Raw genomic sequence first — 24430 nt, 5'->3', positions numbered from 1 at the left:
CATAGGGCTTCCTTTAGGTCACGTTCCCCCACAAGTGGGGACCCCTTCCCAGAGCCACCCCAGCTGACCCTCAACAACTCAGGTGGACTGTGGCTGTTCCAGCACCATCCAGCTTGCCCTTCCCCATGCAAAATGTCCATGCTGATGACAGGCCCAGGCTGGTTGGTCCTGCAACCCCCAGGGGAACCTCCCTAGGCTGGGACAGACTCTGCTACTTCCACCCACCACATCCACCCCACCAGTCCTTGACTGTAGCCCCTGCCCAGTGCAATGTCCCTCAAAAAGCCTCCGTAGGTCCCCCCTGTCCCTAGGCTGGAGCACCTCCCCAGAGCCTCAGGGTGCCCCCAAGTGTAGGAGTGCTCCAAGCACCGCCTTGCTGGGACTCACCTTCCTTCACAGGGATGGTCGGCTTCTTCTGCCGCAGCCCCAGGAGAATGAAGAAAAGCACCAGGGGGATGAAGATCTCGAAGGCCAGCACCCACTGGGGACGACACAGAGCAGAGGGAACATGATGCTTAGGGACAGAACCCAGCCACCAGGGAGAAGCATGGGCAGTAGAGGGGCCCCAGGTATTGGTGCAGTTCAGCACTGTGTCCACGTATTGCATATGGCTGGTGGCTCTGTCACAGCTCAGCCAGCAGCAATCAGGTTCCTGGGCTTCCCACAACCTCCTGCCTGCACCTGCCTGTACCCTGTTCAGAGCACTGCAGTTCAGGGCAGAGCACACAGAGGGGATAGTTCCCTCCTCCAGCAGTGCAAACAGGGTGCTGGAGCTTGAGCTCAGCCTTGATGGTCCATCATAGCTGGGGCTGCCCAGACCTCAAGTCCTGAAGGCTAGTGCCCTCACAATCTTGGAGCAGCATGATGTCCCCCTGTCAGTGTACCACTGTGTACCACAGTGTACCACAGTGTACCACTTGTGTTGGCTCTCACAAGGTTCAACAGCTGAGTCTAATGGCAGAGAGCAGCTCCTCAGCCAGGCCCTGGCACCAGCTCCAGGTGCAACTGGACCATCCTCACACCCCTTCCACGCTCTCCCAAAAGGCTCTGGCTGCAAGGAATTTCCACTGGCAGCATACAGCAAATAACAGCAAATCCCCAAGAATCCCTGGCCACAGTGGCTCAGAAGTCCAGGCAAGGCTCTGTGCCCAGAGGCCCTGGGGATAAGCATCAGCATCTCCAGCCACCAGCAGGAGCAAGCACCCGGCACACTGCCAGCACAGCTGCTGCCACTTTGCACCAGAGTGCCTGGACATGTAACAGCCCCACTGCCCGGCAGCAGGGAACCACCGCAGGTTTGGAAACTGAGGCACAGGGTGAGGTGAGCCAACTACAGCTCACTCCAGGGCCAGATCAGACCCAAGGCATCTCCTGATACCTGCTGCCACCCCATGGGCAGGGCAGGACCCAGCTCCACTGCTGGGAAGGTGCTTGCTACACCACCCACACCAGCCTTCCACCAGTGACCAGTACCAATGGGCAAGCCCATGGGGTGGCAAGAATGGACTTTGACATGAAGGATGCAGCTCCCAACAGGGTCAGGCCCTCCTGTCTCCAACATCACCTCCATGTTGCCCCAGTCAGGGGGCAACCTGAGAAGAAAGTCAGAGCAGCCCCAAATGGCAGTGAACAGGGGGAGCCCTGCACCCAGATCCCTGCCAGCAAATGGCCACAGTGCTACTTCTGTAGGATGAGCACAACTGCACCCATGGGTGCTGCCCATGCTGCACTCACCATGCCAAAGTTCCTGGTTTTGGAGAGGAAGAAGGGCTGGAGGAGACAGAAAATACCCCAGGAGCAGTACCTGAGAATCCTCATCTTTCTGTAACACCAGTCCCAGGGACAGTTCACTGCTCCTGCACAAGGCAGGATAACAGGGGACACCCTGACACACACTGCTGTCCCATGGCCCCTGCCCCACCCCCTGCCTGTTTACCAGGCACACAACGGGTCCTCTGTGTCCTGGCACTAGGGGGACCATCCGCACACGCCCATGCTGGCCTGTACCAGGCTCGTGTGGGGACTGTTCTTGGTGGCAACAGCTTGTTGGAACCTGCTTGTTGTTATTTATTTTTTGACAGGGGTTATTGACTTTTGCTCATCTCCATCCCCAGAAATGTCCCATGTCCCCAGCCCATTCTGCGCTGCCACATACCCCAGCGTCACAGTAGGCTGTCCCACACCTTTGGCACCCAGAGTGACATGGTGATGGGCAGACACAGTAGCAGGTGGCTATTTACCAGGTTGCATCTCTAGGACTGACCCTGCCCCCCAGGGCTGCCCCCACGGCCACTTCCCAGAGGTGGGGAGGCCAGGGCTGCTCCACATCCACAGCGGGGCACTGGCATGCAGCGGGGCCCAACAGAGCCTCAGACTTCCAGAGAGGCACACAGTGGGGACACCAGCACATCCTGGGGATGGTGGGGTCCCTGCCCGCAGGTGCAAGACACTGGGGGACATTTTGGGATTGTGTGAGGAAGCAAGGAGGAAAGGCCAGGATGCAAGCAGCTGAGAAGGAAATGTCCTCCAGTAAGTAGAAGAGGGCCAAGGAAAGGAGAAGAGAGGGGCTGGTCCCTGCCAGCAGCTGGCCATGATTGTACCAGCTAGTCTGCCCTGCCCTGTCACCCATCCCCTGCCTCTCTCCTCTCTTGACGAGGGCACAGGTGCAGGACTGAGGGTGGGACACTGGTCCCAGGAGCCGTTGTACCAGGTGACAGTGGCCCTGGGGGCCAGAGACAGCTCCCGGATGGTAGCATTCCCTCCTTCCATATCCCCTGCCACATGTTCATTTCAGCCTGGTTGGATGTGAGCAGGATGAGGTCATAGGTGATGTCCAGGTTTGCACAAGTGCTGGGTATCCACCTGCCACCCTACAGACAGTGGGGTAACTTGTCCCATGTTCGGCCCTGCCCTTGGCTACCTGGACAGGTAGGGTCCTGCCCAATTCCCCCAGCAGGGAGGCAGAGCTGGGTGGGTGCCACAGCTGGATGCTGGCCCCTGGCAGGGGGACATATCTTTTCTGGAGCACTGGCACAGTGATTCAACACCTGTGCCCATCCTCTGCCACACTGTCAGATGGGAGCAAGAGGCTGTGAGGAGGCCAAGCAGGAGGCAGCAGTGCCTGCTGTGACACACGGCTCCCACACAGCCAGGTCAAAAGGCCAGACAAGCACTACAGGACAGTGGTACAAACAGAGCAAACAGCCCAGCCCAGCACAACAGTGCCACCATGCCCACCCTCCAGCAAGCAAGCATTGGGACAGCTGGGACATGTGCTGGAGCCAGGGTCAGCATAGACATGGGTGTTACATCATGGACAACTGTGCAACTCCACTGGTGTCCCCAGGATGTGGCAGCACTCATGTCCCAGTAGCCCAGGGGGCAGTTCTCATGGGGACAGCCAGGCTAGGCAGATGCAGCTCATCCTGTCCATCGCTGACACCCCAAGTCCGCTCAGCTCCTGCCTGCCTCCAGCAATGCCTGATGCGCACAGCCACAGCCTCCAGCCAGTATGATGTGGTAGAGGAGCAGTCAGGGGTGGGCACACCCATACTAAGACTCTCAAGCTGACAACTTGAGCGACACCCCTGCACCCCAAACCTGCCATGTCAGCCCTCCTCTCCCATAGCCTGGCACCTGCAAGGGGGTTTATTGGCTCCAACACAGGTGAAGCAGCATCACACACACAGCATCCAAAATCCTCGCATGTCTCCCCCAGAAGACAGGGCAGGGTCTGTCTGTCCTGCTCATGGGAGGCAGGAGCTGCTGCCTACTTCATGCCATCCTCTCTGCCCATCTCAATGCTACCCACAGTGCCAGCAGGAACTGGCAATAGGTGCTGGCCTGCAGGAACCCTGAGGGATGGGGCTCTCAGCTCCTGCAGGATCCAGCTTTTCCAATAGCATTTTAACGCTGCAGAAATACCTTTGAATTTTCATGTCTCCAGACGTTAATCACTGTTAAATGCTCACTTTTGCCCACAGCCAGAAAGTAAAGGCAGGTAAAGCCATGGTCACTGGGAAAGATGAGCTTGAGAGCTCTGGGGAAAAATAGGCCCCAAAATCCATGAGGCTGTGCCAAGCTGCCCAGCTCCAGTGGAGACCTGACCATGGACACCCATTGATGGTCACCACCCAGGTGTGGGCCTGAGTGGCTTCCTCAAGGTCACCTGCCCCATGAGGACAGATAAGGCCAGGTCCAGGGGCTGCCAACTCCCATCCTGCCAAGGCTAGGCCACCCTCACCTCTGCCTCTGGTCACTTCTAGTTATGTCCATCTGTCTCACTGGCCCCTGCCTCCAGCATGGGCACATCCCTACCCAGCCCAGGCATGGCAGCCTGGGCTCCTGCCTAGGGGAAGCTGAAGGAGCAAGAGGTCCCTCCTGGGGTTTGTCAACAAATCTCCTGAACTGAGGACCCAGGAACACTCACCACAGTTCTCCCGATTCCTGTAGTGTCAGCCAGACACATGTGTGCTGGGCCAAGAGGGCACATCATCATCAGTGTCCTGTGCAAAGGCCACAGAGCACTGGGACAGGGCCACCCTCCCACTGGCACAAGATGCCTGACCTGAGCACAGGGTCGTGGCAGCATCCAGTGTGGAGGAAGGTGTTCCACAACAGGTGCCCCCTGGCTGCCCTGCCAACAGGGACTCACAGAGACACTCCTGGGCCAGCACTCCCCTGCTAAACCTATGCTTCCCCTTCCTCCAACGAGGGTGCAAAGAGCACCTAGAGCCAGGGCAGTTCCCAACTGATTTCTGCTGTAGGATCCAGTACCAGCATCCTCCCAGCCCTGACAGCAGGAGCTGGCAGGGCCACGGGCACAGGGTCCTAGGGACACTGCACCCCAGCAGAGGCACTGTTACAGCCCCCCAGCACCCCAAATTTCAGCCTTTCTTCTTCTGGCAGCATCAGTTTTCCCCCAGCTCTTTGCTATCAGCCAGGGGGAAGGGACAGATCTGCAAGCTCCCGTGTGGAGAGTTTTCCATCTTCAGAACAAAGTGCAGAAGGCACAGATCCTGCACAGAGCAGAACAGTCACACTGATGTCAGCTTGCCCTACACCCCTTCCCTCATCCCAGGGCTCATGCCAAAGGGTGCCCCACCAACGTGCAGAAGCACCAAAACAGCACAGAACTGCTCCCACCATTCCCCCAAAAAGAGCCTTGACCTCCCCACCAACCCTTCCCCAGGACCAAGCAAACTGGCAGCACACTTCCATCACTGAGAGCTCGAGCTGTGGCTGCTAGCCTATCCCAAATGAATGCGCACAAAGAGCCCCAGGGCAGGCGGGTGAACACCCTGAACTGTGTCTGTGGTGACTCTTGAGAGAGCACCCACTAGTTTTACATCCAACGTAAGTTTAAACCAGATACCAAAGTTATGGGAGAGCCCATCCTTTAACAATTCCTGTCCCAGCAGACTCAAGGCACAGCCAGCAATCCCCAGGGCTGCCATGGGCATCCCAGGGGACCCCACAGCCCAGGCTTCCCTCTGCCAAGAGCTACCAATGCTGGTCTGCTCAGACCTCCATCATCCCAGGTCTCCTGCCTGAATTTCTGCTCTGGGAAGAATAGAATTGGGGCCAAACCCCAGAGCAGCCCCTGGAACAGCTCAGCCGCACTAGGCAAGGTCCAAAGCCACCATGGGATGGGAACAAGGCTTTACAGAGGTGCCACTGGCCAGGGGCAGTGCCTGGCCATCTCCCTGGCCATACTGCAGGTCTCTCTGCACCCACCATCCACCCGTAAGTGACCTGGCCAAGCCCTCACCAGGTACCTATGAATAAAGTCTGTCCCAAAACCATGGCTGTACCCTACTGCAATCCTGCTCCTGAACAGCCCCTGCTGTCAGGGACAATGGGGATGCTCCCAGGCCAGCAACATTGATGGGCAGAACACAGAACTTCTCCAGCTCTCAAGTCCCAGCCCAGAGCCCTCAGCCAAACCTGGGGTCTCTGCTTTCCACTCCGCAGCACTGGGTTTACTGCTCCACATATTGCTGGGAGGTGAGCGCATGGTGCCAAGAACTTACCCCAGGACAGCACCTGCAGCACCAGGCTGTGCCAAAAGGCAGCTGCCAGTGCCCACATTCCCTCTCTGAGGCTGGGAGAAGCCCTGCAACCTCCAACTCTGCCTGCCCCTGAGTGAACTCCCAGCAGAAGAGTGGGCTAGTAGTGCATCCCCCCTTTCCTGCTCCAGCCCCTCAGCCTCTGGCTGCTGCAGTATGATCACCCCAGTGGAAGCTGGTTGCTCTCAGAGAAACATCCATCTGTGGCTGCTGCCGGGGCAGACCTGCACTGGGGAGCCCACTGCTGAACGTCAGGCGTGGCTGCCACACAGGGCCTGGCTCTGCCCTGGCCAGCCAGCACCAGCAGCTCAGCCCAGCACTGCTTAGAGGGGGCAGAGCTCCCCATGGAGTGGGCAGGATGATGGCCCCTATGCAGACCAGGGATACTGGGATGTGACTCCGGGATTCACACACAGCAGTAGCACAAGGAAGGAGGTGACACACACAGGGCATGCACATCCTTGGGGTGCAGCTGTCCTAGGGACTGCATCAAATCCATCCATGAGCACCCACGGCACTGGGACCAGATCTTGTCCTGGCACACAGCTGGTCCCCTGCACACCCCATGCACTCACAGCGTTGGTGCGTGGGCAAGGAGGGGCTGCTCCATCCCTTGCCACCCTGCTTGAAGCAGTGGCACTCCAGCAACAGTCCATACACACGGAAGTGATGGGGCCTGCGCTCCTTATCCTCCTCCTCTGGCCACAGCTTCCTGCACTGCACCCCCATGCTGCCCACGGGGCTGGTAGGGAAGGTCACGGAGAAATGGGTCCTCAAAAGCTGTGTGCACCCCTACTCTGTAACCCAAAGGCCATGGTAGCCAGGGCCGGGTCAGCCAGTGTGTGCCAGGACCCAGTTGTGCCAGGCCACTCATCCTTGCAGGCAAGGGTCCGGCGCAGCCCCTGCCTTGGCCACGCAGCTCTGCTCAGGGTAAAGAGGGGAGGTGACTCAGCCTAAGAGCATCATCCCCCTCATCCATTTCAGGGGCTGTCAGTGCAGGGAAACCTGCCTGCAGCGCCAGGCTCGGCCCTGCTCCTGTCACAAGGGCCTCTGCTGCGCCGGCTACCGGGACACGGAGTCTGGTGCTGGCGGCTGCCAGCGAGGAATAGCAGGATCGGGCCTGCGGGATATTTGGGAAGAGAAAAGCGATGCCAGCCCGCGAGCAGCAGCTCGCTCCCCTCCCCCAGCCGCTAAAAATAACCCTAAAAATAACCGGCTCCTTCGGGCCGCGCAGCCACCCCCTGCCCACAGCTGCGGGGTCCCTCGGGGGGCGATGGCTGACCTCACACGGCGAGCCTGCCACAGGCTGCCAGCGGCCCCGAGGCCCCAGCGCGGTCGATGCCATCATGCTCCTTCCGCCAGCCCGGGAGGGATACCCACCAGTCCCCCGACCCCCAACTCCACGAAGTTGCCTTTTCTCCAGCCCACGGAAGACCGGCGGCTCCGACCCACATATGGGCTGAGAACTTTTTTATACCCGGCGGGTACCGGGGCTCGGGGAGCGATCCCACTGTGGGGGGGCAGCATCCAGCCCCGGTCCTGGACTCCTCCTGAGGCCCCACGGATACGACAGCGAAGCGGGAGAGCCGCAGCCTTTGCTGCCGCACAGGGCCCCGGGGGCGCGCCAGGCCGGAGGATTCATGCACGGGCGGCCCGAAGCGGGCGGACACCGCCGGACCGAGGGACTGCGGGAACCCTCCGGCACCACTTCGGCGCGGGGCCCGGCCTCGCCCCTCGGAGCTGCAGGGCCCCCCCGCCCCCACTCACCGGGCTGCGCCGCTTCAGTGTCACATTCTTCCAGAGCAGAAGATGGAGCTGGTGCAGGAACCCCATGGTCGGGTCGGGCCGGCCCCGCCGCAGGGCTGCGCCGCGCTCAGCTCCGCGGTCACCCGCCACCCACCGCCATCCCCTCCCAGCCGCCGTCTACTGCGTGCCGCGGGTTGCAAGGAAGCAAAGCGGCCTCGGCCCAGGCCTGGCTCTGCCGCACCCGCCCCGACCCTGCGCAGCACCAGCACCACCCCCAGCCTGCGGAGGCCGCCCCTTAAAGGCGCCGCCGGAGCCGCCCGCTCCACCTGCACGGCGGCCCCGGCTCATCCCGACAGCAGTGGTCCCGGTGCTTTCTGTTCGGAGTGGGGCTACTGCCCCAGGGGCCGAGGAACCCTTGCTCCCCTCGAGCCGCCTCCCTCCCACCCCTCAACCGTCCACAGGTCACCTCCGCTCTTCTGCCCCTGGTGCCCCACCCCAGGACAAGACGGACTAGCCAATGGCTGTGGGATCTGTGTACCAGGGTGCCACGGCTGTCCCTGCTCTTGTACACTTCCCACTCTACTCCTGCCTGACTTCTCTCACGGGCATGTGCTCAGGCGTCCATGCGTGGTTTTGGACTAACCTGCTGCCACATCTGACTCCTGGCAGCTCTGAACCCAGGGCTGGATGCCCTCTGCAGCAAGGACTGAACCAGGCCAGCTCTCCTCCTTAATTCCATCCATCCTTCCATCAATCCTTTCTTCCTGCCATTCATCCATCCATCCTTCCTCCTATCCATATTTCCATCCATCCATCCATCCATCCATCCATCCATCCATCCTATTGTCCATCCTATTGCCCATCCTATCATCCATCCTTTTCCTCTTTTCCTCCTTCCTGCCATCTTTTCTTCTTTCCATCTATCCTTGCTTCCATCCATTCCCCCATCCTTCTTTCCCTCCCTTTTCCTGTCCTTTTGTTCTCTCCATTTCCCACCTGTCCCTCCCTCTTCCTGTTCTCCCTCGGCCTTCTCTCCCCCTTCCCTCTCCTTTCCTCCAGCTCTCTGTACCATCTTGGTCTCCACGCTGCTTCATGGGCCAAGTGTAGCCAGGAGCTGCCCCAGCCGCAGTGGTGCTGGCAAGGGTGCCTGTGCTCATGGCAGGCTCTTTGGCAGCTGTCCCAGGCTAACAAAAGCTCCTTTTGTCCAACACAAAGCAGCATTATTCCCCAAACTTCTGGGCAAAACACTATGCTGAGATCTAGGAGAGCAAAGGATGCCTGGTGATGCGGTGGTGGAGAGGCACTGTGTGCCCAGCTCTATACACTGGGGAGGGTGACTGGTTTGGGTGGGTTGCTGGGTGCGCATGCAGAGCTGCCCAGAATTGAGGGGAGCTGGGCTTTTACTAGGTCCGTGGAGAAGGAAGAATGCAGTCATCCTAGGCTCCTTGCAAAGAATTGTGCATGGTTTGCCCACAGTCCACATAAGGAGCATGTCCAAGCCTCTGTCCTGCAGCAGAATGGATACCCAGCTTGGAGGGGCACAGTGTGGGGACCCATGGGTGGGTCAAAGTCCTGTGTTTGACCTGGTTCTCCTGCTCCTTCCCTCCTGTTGCCCCTGGGTGGGTCTTGGGGAGCTTCACAGCTGCTCTTCTGTTTGGCATGGCCATGGAAAACCCGAGAAGCCAGCAAGGAACAGACCAAGCAGTGTACCATGGGGCAGCACAACCGCAGCAAGGCAAACCGCCTCCAAGGACCCACAGGGCCTGAAGCCCAAGGACCCAGTGGCCCAACCTCTCTATGGGCTAGAAGCTCCAAAGACCTTGTAGCCCATCTCCTCCATGGACCGGGGTCCTGAAGACTTGGGAACATGGGGCCCTGAGCACCTCTCAGGGGACTTCCTTGCAGGGTGACCAAGCTCCTGTCTCTGTGTGAAGTCATCTGCAGATGGCAGTACCCACCCACATACATCTCCCTGCTCTGTGCTGGTGCTGTCCAGCATTCCTGATGGTCTCATGACGTGGCCCCTGGCCTTGATCTCTGCCCAACCCATCCAGGCAGCACTGGCCCTGGCTCCCTGCCTGGCTCAGAGCCATGTCCCTTGGGTCACAGGGTCAGGGTGTTTGGATCCAATGGCTGCAAGTTCTCCCAGGGCATCGTCCCTGCACACAGGGTGTCCTGGGGCAGGCAGCCGCACATGGCAACTATTAAGTGTCAGGGAAAAGCTCCCTGCTGCTCTACCAGCTATCCTGAATACCCTGTGGAAATTCTGTCCACAGTGCTGTCCTGCATGGAGGGGAATGGCCTCAGACCATGTGGCCCTGGGCTCTCAAGCTATGAAACAGCAGCAGGATGATGCTGAATGCTCCAACCAGGCACAGACTTCTGCCCACAGCCAGCAAGGCTAGGGCAGGCAAGGCTGGGAATAGTGCCTGTGGACTGTGGTATCTGGGCTCTCAATCATGCAGGGGAAGAGATGCAGAAAAGGGAGTGAGAAAAGATGACAGAAAATGGACATGGCTGCGGAAGAAGGAACACCCTCCCTTGGGGCTGCAGTTGGCCTTTGAGGGCTCCTGGGGTGTCACTGAAACCATAGAGCCCTGCTACACCATGGCATGGTGCATTATGCCCAACAGGAATCCCTGCTGGCTGGCAGCCAGCAGGACTGAGGATGCAGACTGAGGATGCAGATCCCAGGGGCACTGGAGCAGCCTGAGAACCCCCAGGGAGCAGTTTGGAGCCCCGTTCTGAGCTCTGTATATGCCAAGGCATAAGGCATACCCTTGCCAGCTTCAAGGACAGCGCTGCACACCTCGATGCTCCCCTCCCTGCCTCTGCCTCAGTTTCCCTGTCTCATTTTGCTTGCCAGGGCTTTCATGGAGACTTGGGTACCGAACAGCAATGCCAGCAAAGGACACAACTGAGCCAGACTGGGAGCAGGGCATAACTCGGGCAGGGGAAGAGGAAGCAGCTCTCCATGCACACATTGCCAAGGCTCACATGTGCCTGCTTCCCCTTTTGGCAGGAAACATCCCAGGCAGGACAGTACCCAGGGCTCAGTGGCACTTGGGGCTGTTAGCTGATAGTTTCAGGATGAGTCACTGGGAGTTGGTATCCTGTTTGCAACCAAGCTGCGGGTGGCTGATGGGTGGCACCTTGTCAAGGCTGAGGGCACCTACCCAGCCATGGGGCACCCACCTTGTTCTGGGCCATGCACCTACTGTGGGGTGCCCATTTGGCCAGAAGGTACCCACCCAACCATGGGGCACCCACCCAGTCACAGGGTACCCACCCCACAGCGCAGTGCAGGGGAAGTTCTGGGGTGGGGTGTGCCAGCTGACACTGGGGCAGGAAGGACCTGCTGTGGGGCTGGGGCAAGGCAAAACTGAAAAAAAGAGGAAGCCCTCGAGTGCCCCAGCCCAGCACAGCAGCACCCAGGCAGACACATCTGGCACCTCGCACACCTCCATCACAGTAAGTCTGAGTTCAACATTACTGACCACTGAGGGGAGAGGGGCTGAGAAATGGGGTGGCCCTTGCTAGGGGTCTCCCTTTCAGAGTATCCTTGAAATGGGGCCAACACCCCCAAAGCCATATCAACATTCCTGCTGCTGGGGACAGAGACCTGGAGCAGTGATGTGCAGTGAAGGGAACCAGCAAAGCTTTCCCAGCCCTTTCTGCTTCCCATGCCAGATTTGTCTGGAGCTTAAACTTAGCTCATGTATTTTAGCAGGACAGATGGAGTGGGCCAAGGTGGGGAAGGGATTTTTTGCAGACAAGCTGCAGCGCTGGGGTGGGTGGGAAAGTAGGGCACTGCTTTCCAGGAGACTCCAATACTGGAGGCACTGGCTCAGCCCTAGCTGGCAGCAGGGCTCAGGCAACCCAAATATTCCCAGAGGTTTCCACTAAAGGGGAAACCACCTTTGGTGCTGAATGCTCTGAGCTCTGCAGTGGGACCAGCTCTCCAGAGGGGGCTTAAGCTGGTGGCTGGTTCCCAGTGCAGCCAACCATCCCCCTCTCCACCTCCACCACTGCTCTGCTCCCAGCAGTTCTGCTGGTTAAACCACTGAGATCTGAGGCAGGCAGATGGGCACCCTGGCAGGGTGAGCATCCCACAGCTGGGGGGCCCGTGTGCCTGCAAGCTAAGCCCCACCAGTGGCAGCCTCAAGTGCAGCACTGTCCTCCCTGCTCTCCCTGCCCTCCCTCTCCTCTGTGCCCACACAGTGGGGCATTGGCCATCTGTGACATCCTAAGTATAAAAGATGAGTGTTTGGGGCACTGAGGCTATGAGCTCCCAGCCTGCTGGAGCTCCTGATGCCCTTAGGGACTGGGAAGTGCACCCTGACCTGGGAAGGGCACCTTGAGCCTGGGAATTGCCTTGCCATTGTCACAGGAGAATACTGGAGTGAGTGGACACTCCTTGGGCAGGACACTGCCAAACTCAGCCCTCATCAGAGTTTTGGACTTCAGAGTCTGTCACCCCATTTTGCAGCTAAGGCCTCACCATGGGGCTATTCAGGTGGGACTAGGATGTTCCTTCTTGTTTGGTGCACAGCAGTGGCAAGGCTAACTGCATATCAGGTTTGACCTGTTCTGGGCAAAGCAAGAAGTGGGGACTGAGACTGTGGCTGTGTGTCAGGTGAGTAAACTGAGGCACAGAGCAAGCAAGGACTGCCTGTAGCGGGGCCAGCCAGGTGGGTCAGAGGGGCACGGTTGGCTACTTCCCATCAGCTCAGCACCTCCCAGCAGCATCTGTGCTCCCCCAAAGGTCAACTGGGATTGCAGGAGCATGAACAAAGGCCACCCTGGGGTGACACCATGTGCATGGGGAACTCTGTGGCACAGGGAAGCAGAGGGTCCTGGGGTGATGCTGAGGCCCAGGCTTCATGAAGAAGCCCTTTCTCTGGCCCCTCTGGCCACAGTACCTCCCCATCACCCCTCGTCCCTGGCAAGTCAAACTGATGGCCCACAGTGGCCTCTCCTCTCTCACAGGTGTCAGCTCTGTCACCCGATGAGGTGACAGCCAACCCACCAGCATGCCCTGGGCATTGCCGCTGCGATGGTCACCATGGGGCCGGCCTGGTGTGAAGGCCTTGGTCACTGCTGGGGTGTTTGTAACCACCCTCTGGAACCTGAGGTTCTTCCTCAACCCCTCCAAAGGCTCTGGAGAAGAGTCTAAACAGAGGGAGCCATTGGTGATTCTGGTGTGGGAATGGCCCTCCAAGCAGGTCCCCAGTGTCAGCAGAGATGTGTGCCATGAGCTGTACAGCATCACAGGCTGCCAGCTCACTACAGAGCGGCAGCTCCTGCACCAGGCCAATGTGGTGGTGTTCCCCCACTCCAGGCTCCAGCCTGGCCAGGACAAACTGCCCAAGGAGAGGCTGCCGGGGCAGAACTGGGTGTGGGTCTCCCTGGAGTCCCCCTCCAACACTAGAGCTCTAGCAGCGTGGAACCAGACCTTCAACTGGGTGATGACCTATAGACAGGATTCAGACATCTTCATCCCCTATGGCAAGCTTGTACCCAACCACTCAGCCACCGTAAACATCCCTGCAAAGACCAACTTGGTGTCCTGGGTTATCAGCAACTACCACAGGACTCAGAAAAGAGCTGAAGTTTACAAAAACCTCTCCAGGTACCTCCATGTGAATATATACGGGAAAGCAAACAACAAGCCCCTCTGCAAGGACTGCCTCTTGCCAACAATATCCAAGTCCAAATTCTACCTGGCCTTTGAGAACTCCATCCACCGGGACTACATCACAGAGAAACTCTGGAGGAACTCACTGCTGGCCGGCACTGTGCCTGTGGTGCTGGGGCCACCCAGGGCCAACTATGAGCAGTTTATTCCTGCAGACTCCTTCATCCATGTCAATGACTTTGGTTCCCTAAAGGAGCTGGCCACCTTCCTGAAGACAGTGAACTCCAGCCGCTACCAGCAGTTCTTTGCCTGGCAGAGGAGGTTCAGTGTGAAGCTCTACACTGACTGGAGGGAGCGGATCTGTGCCATCTGTACAGCCTACCCCCGCCTTCCCCATGGCCACCTGTATCCTGACCTGCAGAGCTGGTTCAACTCCTAGTGCATGCCGGGACCCTTGGGATGAATGCAGGCAGGGGTGGGAGGTGCATGAGGCACCCACCTGCACACATGACATGGAGCAAAGACAGGAGCATCCCACTCTCCTCTCAGCCCAGCTGTTGCCACACTGCAACTTCAAGCAACTCCCCATGACTTCATTTTTTGTGAAACAGGACTTACCACCCTGACCCAACAATGAACACCTTGCCAGGGCGCTGGCAGGACCAGAGGGTACTTTGGAAATAAGTGGCACAGTGCTGCTGAGGCTGTGCATGTGGTGTGGGCAGGACAGAAGGATGGTGGTGGCTCAGGGCTCCCTGACCTTCCCCTGTGATCCTCAATGTCCCCCCAGCACCTTCTGCTGGGTGCCAAAGTCCTGGCAGCAGAGGCCCTGTGGTGACATTTTGTGTCTGGGCTGGAGTGGCAGGGGTCAGCCCAGGGGGGTCCATTACTCCATGGCTAGGGAGGAAGGACAGCATCTGCTCCCCTTCTTCCTTGCAGCACCCATTTCCTGTCCCCAAACCCTGAGCCATGGGTGTCACTGTGCCAGTGAGGAGCCACAGGACAGCAGATGTTCCCAGAGCAGCCTGTGCTGCCAGGCAGGCAGAGGGATACTGTGGTTTGTCACTCCCTCCCTGCTGTGACAGGAAGCCAGTGAGCTGACAGCCTCTGAAGGCTTTCACCATCCTAGAGTAAAGCCAGTCCCGTGGGGAACTTGCACATGCACACATTGCACGGGGGAAACCCTGCACCATGGGCACCCTGCACCATGGACATCCCAAGAGGAAGTACCCATCTGGGATCATGAAATCGGGGTGAAAATCAGGGTTGAGTGACAGGACCAGGGGTAAGACATGACTGCTCCATCTGTGCCTTGCTCTTTGCCCCTCTAGTCAGTGCCATCAACTCCCTTGATATAAACAACTCTTTTTGTCACAAGTTTTTCCTGTTTTCTTCTCTGTGGCCCTGAAGTCACCAAACCCCACCTCTGCCACCCTGCAGGCTGCCAGGTGCCCAGCAGGACTGAGAGTTGGCAGAGGAGACATCCCTCCCCTGGCACAGCCCTGGTGAGGTGGCAGTTGGACAGGCACACTGTGCTCTTCTGACTTCTGTGGCTTCCGATTTCCGCTTTGTTGTTTTCTGGGTCAACCAGAAGTGGAACGGGAGGGGCTGTGGATGCCCACAGACAGATGCTGGGTACTCATGGGCAGGGGGTGCCAGGGGTGCAGGATGTCGGAGTCTCATGGTGGGCTGTAGTTCTTGTGTGGCTGCATGCAGAAAACCAGATAGTGGAAACGTGGAGAAGCAAACCTGTGGGAGACGACATCTGTCTCATATTTCTGCTCCTGACCCTGCCAGCCTCCTGCACCATTCAAGCGCCAGGCAGCACTGGGCAGCAGCAACAGGAGGCAGTTCCCAGTGGATGTCACACACAGCTGTACCCCTATCCTGTGGGCAGGCAAGTTTGAGGCTCTGGGGAGCAAGCAAAGATGCAGAGGGACCCCACCCCATAGGGCTGGAATCTAGCCCTTTGCAGGGTCCCAAGGTGCCCAGGAAGCAGCTGCCTTCACTGCCCCTGGACACTGCTTAGTGCTAGTGCCTAGCACTGCCCTGGTGCCTCCAGGCAGCCCTAGAGGGCAAACCCCCAGCTACCAGCTATCAAGCTGAAAACAGGGTTTTCCCTAAGTTTCCTTATAGGCTTAGTTGGGGATTTCATTCTGCTCAGGGCAAGGGCCCTTGAGAGAATGAAATGGGGACAAACCAGCTGAGAGTGTGGTGGGGAAAAGCGAAGGCCCCAGACATCCCTGCTCCCACCAGCTCAGCTCCCAGTGCCCAATAGACCTGCATGGCTGGGTTGTTATCCCCTCACCAGAGACTGCCTCAGCTGGACCACACATACAGGAACATCCTTCCCTCCCCTGTCAGCGCCATAGTACTGAGGGCAGCCCCAGCTTTCCACTGGGGAGCTTATCCACCCTGCTACATCCTCCTTAGTTCTCTGTCCCTGGCAGCTTCTGGAGCAGCTTACAAGCTCAGACTGCTTCCAACCTTCCCAGAAGCAGCTACAGCAAAACAGCAGCTCGAACTGGGTGGAAGATGACTTCTCCTCTCTTTACTTTTGACCCCCTCTGCTTTGGGGGCAACAGCCCTGACAAGCTGGTATTACTCCAGGGCCAAGCTGCCACCAGTTGTGGAGGGAGGCCAAGCTGCAGGCAGCCAAGAGCTGAGTGTTGCTGGCATGACTGGGACATGTCCACCTTCTTAGGGTGCCTTACTCCAGCCCTGCTGTGCCCCTGCATGCAGCTGAACCTCAACTGCTGGGCTGCAGGAATAGGGATGCAAGGAAGGCAAGAAAAGGGTTAACTCATTCTTGCCTCAAAGAACTCTCAGATTTATTTCATTGCCAGAGGGAATGTGATTAAGAACAAAAAATTTAAAAATCATCATTAACTACAGCCGGCTGGAAGGCATGGGGTGCTAGCAGCATGGACAGGGTGGTGTAGACCCACTGGGCTGGGCCCTCCAGGGAAAGGTGGTCTCTGGGCATCTGGGCTGGGGGTGGGGGGACAGCAGCTGGAGAGCAGGGGGTGTCTGGGGGTGATGTTTGGCACAACACATGAACCCCCCAACCCAAACAAGCTTTATCAGCTGCCCCACAGAGGGGTGAAGCTGTCTTGTGCCACAGGGTGAGGGGTGGTGAGGGGGCTCACCTTCTCCCCTTGCCCCAGCCCTTGGCTCATCCTGGCCACCCAGGAGGGTGAGCAGAGCCACCAGGGCCATTGGCCCTGGGCATGGCACCCCAGCCCCACTCTACATGACAGGGTGGAAGGAGACACCTGGGAAACTAGATCACTACAAAATTTTTTGCTTTTTAAAAACTACAACCAAAAACCTTTAAAAAAATAATAAAACCACCGCCTCCCCCCACCCTCCCCAAAATCTAAAAAATACTTTTTTCTGCATCTCACAGGAGAGCAGCTGGGCTGGGGCCAGGCACAGGCTCAAGAGCTCTGGGCACATGTGGCTTCAGAGGGTGCAGTGGGGCAGAAGGAGCTGCCCCCAGGAGTGGTCAGAGGGGGGCCAATTCTGCTGGGACCAGTAAGCTCACATAACTGAGAAGGGCTGGGAGCATCTGCAGAGAGCAGGCACCATCCCTGTGCCAGGCTCTCAGCGCCTCACACTCCAAAAGCCCCACACATCAGCCCAGAGAGCAGAAGCAGAGCTGTGCCTGTGTGAGCCCAGGGCAAAGGGAGCTGCCCCAGAGCACCAGCCCCCCTTGCTGGTGTGAGCCCACAGCCCCTGGTTCAGTGGCCGCTGTTACTCATGGAGAGCCCAGGCTGCAGCGCTTGTGGGAACATCTCGGCTTTGTGAAAGGCCGGCATGTAGACAGGAGGGGAGGGTGCCAGGCTGTAGCCCTGGGATGTCACTGGGATGGGCAGAGTGGAGGGCACCAGGGGCTGGTTCATGTCATACATCATCCCCTCTGTCTCGTTGCCGTAGGGCAGCAGCAGCCGTTTGCCTTTCTGACGCCGGTTGCAGAACCAGACCCGGACCACCTGTGGGGAGACAGAGAAGGGTGTGGGGGTGACCCAGGCACACCATGTGGGTGACAACGAGACCCTTCTGCTGGTGGCATCTCCACAGCACACCAAGCTGCCAGTGCAGCCCCTTCCCTGTCACAACTCCTTGCTAGGCTCAGCTCAAACAAACTTCAGCCATGACCACTTTCCCACTGCTTCCAGAATCAAGATGACAAAAATGGCAAACGTTAAATAGGAAAGAAGATAAATCAAAAGAAAGGTTCCCCTCCAAAGGCTGGCAGCATAGCCAGATGAAGCCAATAGGCAAACTTGTGTATTGTTAGTGGATTATAGTTTGTCTCTCTTCTGGTGCATTTCCACTTCAGAAGAAAAACATTGTAACTTTCCAGGAGGGTTCTTGGGATCAAAAATCAGCTTCTTCTGAGATGAATTAGTATCAAAGGATTACTTTTATAGGATAACATTCATATATTTATGTATATATATACACAAACACAAATGCCTGTAGTTGGGTCTGGGAACTATTTTTGTCTCTCTTTAAGTTTTAAATCTTTAATCTGTGAACAAAAGTCTTCTCTGGAACCAAGTGGGTTTTTCTTTTATATTGATATGCCATGCATATATCCTAACTGTCTGGCAGAGCTAAAGGGCAGTTGTTTACATCTCTCCATCTCTTTCATTTTTGCTCTGAGCTAAAGTATCAAACTGGCAGGTGCTCTGGAGCTGGCACTGTTTGGGCACCCATCCTCCCCACCCTTCCAACCTACATCTTTATCCAGGTTGAGGTCCTCAGCGATCTGGGAGATCTCCTGGGGACTGGGCTTCACACACTTGCGGAAGAAGCTCTCCAGTGTCCCTTTCACATTGGTCTCGATGCTAGTCCTGCGTTTTCTCTTCCGAGCTTGGGCCAGTACTTGCTCTGCATTGCACATCTGGGAATGAGAGAGGGAATATGTTTGGTTACCAGGTCGAAGAGTCTCCACCAGGCTTGGGACACATGTGGCTAGCTGCAGAGCTTGGGGCAGATTGTGTCCCTGTGGCTCTCCACTGAGCATTATTCCATTGTGACTGGGGCCACTCCCAGTGTCCCAGCACTGCCAGCAGTGAGGCTGGACACATCCTCCTGCAGCCCCCCGAGGTTCCCCAGGGAGCAGCAAGCTGCACATTCAGTCTATCTGAGATTACAGCAGGACCTCGCTGCTCCCGAAAGGGAGCTGCCACAATCACAAGGTGTCTGCAGGGGGATTTGGCTTCCTCCCTCAGCTTGGCAGAAGGTGATACCCAGTGGTTTGCTCTCAAGCCAGGTTCAAGCCATGCAGCAAGATGGTGCTGTGGCACAAGATGCCTTCTGTTCCCCTCTTCTCCCTGAAAGCACGTGGGAGATGGAGGAGAATCTGTGGCTTCAGTGTTTGCAGGTACCCAGCCCCCAGCCCCTTGGCCCTGCACCTCTTGCATGTTGTCTGTGTTCTCCGCCTCGTTGAGCCAACGCTGCAGCAGCGGCTTTAGCTTGCACATGTTCTTGAAGCTGAGCTGGAGCGCTTCAAAGCGGCAGATGGTCGTCTGGCTGAACATCTTCCCTGAATGGGCAAGGCAGGCAGGGCATTACACACCACACAGCTTCCCCCGCCCACAGTTCCCCAGAATCACCACCCCCCCAAGCTTGCCTTGCTCCTGGGAGACCAGGAAAGGCATTCACCCTGTTCCTTCAGCAGGGATTTAAAGCCCTGAAACGTATCTCAATAAGTAACCATTTTAAACCAGTTCCCTGTGAGCTCGAACTTTCCAGCTCACCGCAGATCTGGAGATACCCCTCTAGGAGCCCTGGGCCCGGACTGGTGCTTGATACTTCCTTTGCGGGTCGCTAAGAAGCAGAAATCGCTTAGCCCAGGTGATTCCAAACCCCTCCCGGGCCTCTCTCTTCCCACCGGCTGCGGGGGAACGCAAGGGCTCTCCTCCGACCCCTCACCGTAGAGTGTGCCCAGTGCCAGCCCCACGTCAGCCTGGGTGAAGCCCAGCATAATGCGCTTGTGCTTGAGGTCCTTGGCGAACTGCTCCAGCTCTCCCGAGGTTGGTGCATCCTGGCAGGGGCAGAAACACACTGAGAAGAGACAACTCCCGCGCAGGGTCCAGGGTCTGTCGGGGTCAGTGGCAGAAGAAGGCTCGGCTGAGCCATAGGCAGCACTGACACCGACCAGGCTCACACAGGACCCACCCCGATACGCACACTGCTCAGAGCTCGACCCAATCTGGAGGGGCGGCGGCCAATGGTAGCACAAGGGCACCAAGTGCTCCTGCTCTGCCTCAACACGCCCTGGAAATGTTCCCTTTGTCCTCTGGCTCGCGCCCACCTGACCTGGCCTGGCCAGAGGCAGCACCGATGATCACATCGGCTGAGTGCCAGATTTGCCCCATTCTCACTCATCCCACGACACGTATGCACGGGGACGCTCGGTTCTCCCGCGGCGTGGGCCACTTCCCACGGCTCCCAGGCTGAGACTGCCCCTCGCCAGCCTCTCTCCCGCCTGCGTCCGGAGCAGGGAAATGACTCTCGTGAAGAGAGGGACGAAAGCGCGAGTGATATTTAAGGACCTTTGCCACCAGCAGGCTCTTCCGTTCTGGCAAGCGGCTACCCAGGCGCTCCCCACCTTCCTACGGGGGCATTTTGAAGCCTTTTACCCAATTTCCACGTTTTCAGAGGGGTTTCGGGTTTTCCAGGAGTTTTTCCTGTCACCGAGCCACGGCTATTAGTTTCTGGCGTAAATCGGCACCGGTAAACTCGGAGCATCCCTCCCACGGAGGAGGGATGCAGTCCACATCGCCGTGCTGCATCATCCCGCAGGTTGAAAACGCCGTTCATGAGCACTCCCCAGCCAGCGCGGCCGTCGCGGCCCGAGGACACACACGCATCGATTGTGGCGTGGGACCTCCCGCAGCTCCGACCCGCTGGCTGGCGGTGCAAATCCTCCCAGCCCCGTCAGTGACCATCCCCCCGGCATCGGCCGCCTCTGCTGTCCCCGGGGCGGGCTCGTAATACGTCAACATTGAGAAATATTAAAAACAAGCGCAAAACACAAATTCAGTCGTGCCGGGAACCAGCCCTGCTGCCCTCGTCTTCCTCCCGCCGTCATCTCTGGGCTGTCTGCCCCAGCAGACTTCAGTGCCCGTGGAGGTACGGGAGCGGCGGCCGGGGACGCAGCCGACCGAAGGGACACTGAGGGGGCTGGCCGGGAGCCCTCGGTGAACTCGCTGCGCTGCCCCGCCTATCACGCCGGAGACGGCCTTAGGTATCGCTACCCGGGACGGCCCCGCCGCATCGAGATAGGGAAGTTCATCTCACGAGTTCCCAAAACCCCCCCCATCTTACCCCAAAGCAGCCTCCCCAAGGCTCTCGCCCCCTGCGGAGTCTGTCTGACACAAGCGGGACGAGCCCCAGCGCCGGGTCAGGGCTTCTCCCGCGGGCACCCGACGGTGGGGTCGGACAGGTGGCACCGGCGGGGTCTCGGCGGTACACGAGATCAGCCGGGCAGCTCCTGCCGACGGGGCGGCGAACCGCGACTCCGGACGGGGAGGAAAGCCCCAGGGCCACACCGTGCGCGGACGGCGGGAGCGGGGCAGGCCAGCCCGCCCCATCCCCGTCCCGTCGGGTCTCACCTCCTCACCGCTGTCGCTGGAGTGTCCGCCCTCGCTGGCGGCGCCGCTGGAGCTGCCGCTGCTGCCCAGCCCCGAGGGGCCGCCGGAGCCCGGCTGCAGCGCGGCGGGGCAGAGCTGGGGGCCAGGGAAGGCAGCGGCGGCCGGGCCAGGGAAGGGCGGCCCGGGCAGAGCGGCGGGGCCGGAGGGCGCAGGGCCGGCCCAGGGCGGGGGTGGCCAGGCCGGGCCGCAGCAAGCGGCGGTGCGGGGCTCGGGATCGGGCTGGCTGCAGGGCCGGCCCGGGCGCGCCTCCGCCTTGGCACCGGGTGGCACCGGGGCGGGCGGGGGCAGCCAGGCGCGGGCCGGCGGCGGGTCCCGGGCGGGCTCGGGCTCGGCGGTGGAGGCGAAGGGGAAGAAGAGCGGCTGGGCGGGCGCCCCGTCGAAGCTGCCGCGGGAGAAGGGAGGTCCGGCGTCGGTCAGGAGGCCGAAGGGGGCGGCCGGCAGCCCCCCGTCCGGGCTGAACATGCTGCCCGCCGCCCGCTGCCCTAGGGCTCCATGCGGGGGCTGCCGGCCGCTGCCTCCCTGCTGCGGCGCCGCCGGGGCCTCTGAGAGCGGCGGGGCCGGGCCGGGCCGGATGGAAATGGGCCCCGGCCCCATTGGGCCCCGCATTGGTGGGTCGGGCGTGAACTTGATCCCCCAGGGGGGCGGGGGGCACGGACGGAAGGTGCGATGGGAGGGGGCTGCGCCGGCCCGCACCCAGCGCCGGTGGGGAGGTGGACGGGGCGGCCCCGGTGAGACAGGGAGGGGGTGAGCACCGATCCTCTCCCCTCGCGGGGCCTCGCACCCCTCCGGTCCCGGGGCACTCGAGGAAACCCACGTCCTTCGCACCCCTCCGGCCCCACGCTGTTCGGGGTCCACCGCGCAAGAGTTAGGGCAGCAGCAGCCACGGGGTCTTCCCACCTGGGAACCCCCAGCGCTGCGGAGCCTAGGCAAGAAACGGGATGGCTTTGGGGAGCTATTGATGACATGAACCGGGGCCAGGGGCTGGTGTGAGGGCAGCCTATTCAGCCGCGGCAGCCACTTGTCCCCAGGACAGAGAACAAGCTGCGCAATGTCGTTGCCCACCGTGTCATCGTGCAGCAACAGGGATGGTCCAGGGGTACCTGGTACCAGAGGTGATGGTACCAGGGATGGTACCATCACCTCTTGCCCCTCTTGGTGCCTAGTCTTGTTGACTGAGCCTTAGCTCCTTGTGGAGCATGGACACAGCTGAGGCTCCCGGGATCCCTCACAGTCTCACCATTCCTCTCCTCTTACTCTGCAGAGGAGGGTTGTGGCTCGGAGGAGCATGTCCCTGGGGCCCCAGAGCTCGGGGTGTGCTGACGGGAAGGAATTGCAGCTTCAACTACCGTGTCCATTGGCTCCACAATGAGGCACGCTCCATATTTTCTCTATCTTAAAGACTTTCCCTTCACACTGCCCTTCACAATGGTACTATCAGGGCTGGCTCCAGTCATTTCCCATTTTCTTCCCTCCTGGCTCAGCACTGGAACCTTTCCGCTCCTGACACTGCCATCACATCAGCCCCTGCCTGGCTCCGCCCGATGCCAGCTCCTGCGTACGGTCAGGTACCAGCGGCATGGGCACCCCCTGACCTCAGCTGGAGCAGGGCGAGGGGTGCTCCTTCTGCCAGTAGCCCGTGATCCCAGCCGGAGCAAGGCAGGGAGTGATCCCGCTGCCGACACTACTGCGTGTTTATTAACCCGGATTACCGAGAGCAGCTGCCGTCTCGCACTGGAGATATGGCAAGCAGATAGGCTGGAGAAGCCTCCCCCGCGGCGGGATGAGAATGGGGCTGTGGGCGGGGGAACTCGGGGAAGGTGCTTGATGATGTTTATGAAGCGCTTGCTTTGGCTCCTGAGACGGCTGGAGCCCAGGGATTGGCACCCAGGGTGAGGATGCCCTGGGACAAGCGCCCAAGGGTTGGCAGACAGGGACTCATACCCACAGCTGGCATCCAGGGACTGGGATCCACAATGCCCCTGGCCCAGCACATGGCTCTGCTGCGTGTCAGGGGAAGAGCTAAGCCTCTTGATGATATTCCTCTAAGGAAAAAAATGGTCCGGTGGATGAGGTGGAATTAACGTCTGTTCCTGATGCCTGGCAGGACATGTACCAGGCTGCCCATCCTGACTGTGCCAGACTGCTCCAGGAGGCAGGGCAGTCCCAGGAAAATGAACTAAGGATTCAAAAACTTTTTCAGTGGGGACATGGGCAGCCCCAAGTGAGCCCTGTGGCTTCTGGACCTCGGGGATCCCATGGCCAGAGTGGTGAAGCACCTTCCTCAGCAGGGGCTGGATTCAATCTGGCAGGGGACAACTTGGAGCGTGCTGCTGGGGATGCTGGAGCCAGTGCTGAGCAGGCAGACCTGCCCGCTGCCTGCTGTGCTGCTGCCTGCCCCACTGCCAGCGGGCAGAGGAAATCTCTCTGCGGGACCCCGATGGCAGCCATCAGCCCTGCTCCTCCCGGGCTCCCGCTGCGGCCCAGGGTTTCAGAAGCTCCTTGGCTGGGCAGTAACTCCCTTTCCCTTTGATTTATTGTTCCCGGGCTCGACCCCCTCCTCCTGCCAACTTACTTTTTCTCTCCATCCCCCCGGGAAGCCTTCCAGGCCCCCCTCCCCCCTCGGCCTCTTCTTCCCCCCCCGGCCCCCCCCCGGCCCTCAAACGCATTCCTGGTCCTTTCATATACAGACGGAGGGGAAGGGAGACGTTGACTTTGAACCGGCCCCTTTGTAGGCGCGGGGCCCATTGTGGCGGTGATAGTTTTAGCTGGGGGATGTGGAAGGAGTCAGTGTGGTTTCTCGGTGTGTGCCCCCCCTCCATACATTTCAATGATTTTGGGTGATTTGGGGGGGCTGCATGAGGTTATTGTGTAGGGTCTTTGAACACCAGTGACCACGATTCTTCTGCCTGCTCCAGAGGAGATGGATGGATGCCTCCTTCCATCAGTCCAGATCTGGAACATGCTGGTGTTCCAGGCTTGGCCAGGCTCTGTCTAACACAGCCAGGGATCAGTGGGATCCTGCTAAGAAAATGGGAGCAGATAAAAAAGCATCTGCTTTACTGGTTCACTGAGATGGCAGCAGGCTGGAGAGGGCTGAGATGTACATCTGCTCATCCTCCCTTTGCTGAGTGTGCTGGTGTGGCACTGGTGCTTGGGATTTTAAGAGAGTGGATGAGCATGAATTATGTTTTATGCATGGTCAGGCCACACTTTTCTCTAGCAGGTGATGGAAAGGCCGTTGGGACTGTGCTGGATACCCCTGAGTTGCCCACCGAAGAGGGGCTGCAGTCCTACATGTGGTGGGTCAG

General features: G+C 59.1%; 3 protein-coding genes across 4 annotated transcripts in view; 1 reads left to right on the top strand and 2 right to left on the bottom strand.

Moving 5' to 3' along the window:
- ABCA2 (ATP binding cassette subfamily A member 2) overlaps nt 1-8072 on the bottom strand; it is a 34218-nt gene extending 26146 nt beyond the window's left edge. For both annotated transcript variants that reach the window (XM_058853387.1, XM_058853388.1), the window contains exons 1-2: nt 7836-8072; nt 388-481 (exon numbers count right to left, since the gene is read on the bottom strand). In XM_058853387.1, coding sequence (XP_058709370.1) covers nt 388-481; nt 7836-7901 — 160 coding nt within the window. In that variant the 5' untranslated portion in view covers nt 7902-8072. The remainder of the gene's footprint in view (nt 1-387; nt 482-7835) is intronic.
- A 3102-nt stretch (nt 8073-11174) lies between these two features.
- On the top strand, nt 11175-14887 carry FUT7 (fucosyltransferase 7). The gene is made up of 2 exons (XM_058853367.1): nt 11175-11285; nt 12804-14887. Exon 2 carries the CDS (start codon nt 12848-12850, stop codon nt 13889-13891), a length of 1044 nt encoding a protein of 347 aa, XP_058709350.1. The 5' UTR covers nt 11175-11285; nt 12804-12847; the 3' UTR covers nt 13892-14887.
- Nucleotides 14888-16291: 1404 nt separating this feature from the next.
- Nucleotides 16292-21652, bottom strand: LOC131586489 (POU domain, class 5, transcription factor 3-like). The gene is made up of 5 exons (XM_058853365.1): nt 21084-21652; nt 19399-19510; nt 18879-19009; nt 18200-18364; nt 16292-17447 (listed from the first exon to the last, which is right to left on the bottom strand). Exons 1-5 carry the CDS (start codon nt 21582-21584, stop codon nt 17196-17198), a joined length of 1161 nt encoding a protein of 386 aa, XP_058709348.1. The 5' UTR covers nt 21585-21652; the 3' UTR covers nt 16292-17195.
- Nucleotides 21653-24430: the final 2778 nt, after the last annotated feature.

Source organism: Poecile atricapillus, chromosome 20 (assembly GCF_030490865.1).
Source record: "Poecile atricapillus isolate bPoeAtr1 chromosome 20, bPoeAtr1.hap1, whole genome shotgun sequence".
In the NCBI taxonomy this organism is placed as follows: domain Eukaryota; kingdom Metazoa; phylum Chordata; class Aves; order Passeriformes; family Paridae; genus Poecile; species Poecile atricapillus.
Note: the sequence above shows the minus strand (reverse complement) of the source record. Positions and strands in the feature narration are given on the sequence as shown.

Excerpts from the sequence above, each read along its gene's own strand:
- FUT7 (XM_058853367.1), top strand. The coding sequence starts at position 12,848 with ATGCCCTGGGCATTGCCGCTGCGATGGTCACCATGGGGCCGGCCTGGT.
- LOC131586489 (XM_058853365.1), bottom strand. The coding sequence starts at position 21,584 with ATGTTCAGCCCGGACGGGGGGCTGCCGGCCGCCCCCTTCGGCCTCCTG. Across the intron at positions 19,511-21,083 it reads CCAGCGACAGCGGTGAGGAG|GATGCACCAACCTCGGGAGA; the intron begins GTGAGACCCGAC and ends TGCCCCTGCCAG. Across the intron at positions 18,365-18,878 it reads ACACAGACAACATGCAAGAG|ATGTGCAATGCAGAGCAAGT; the intron begins GTGCAGGGCCAA and ends TCTCATTCCCAG.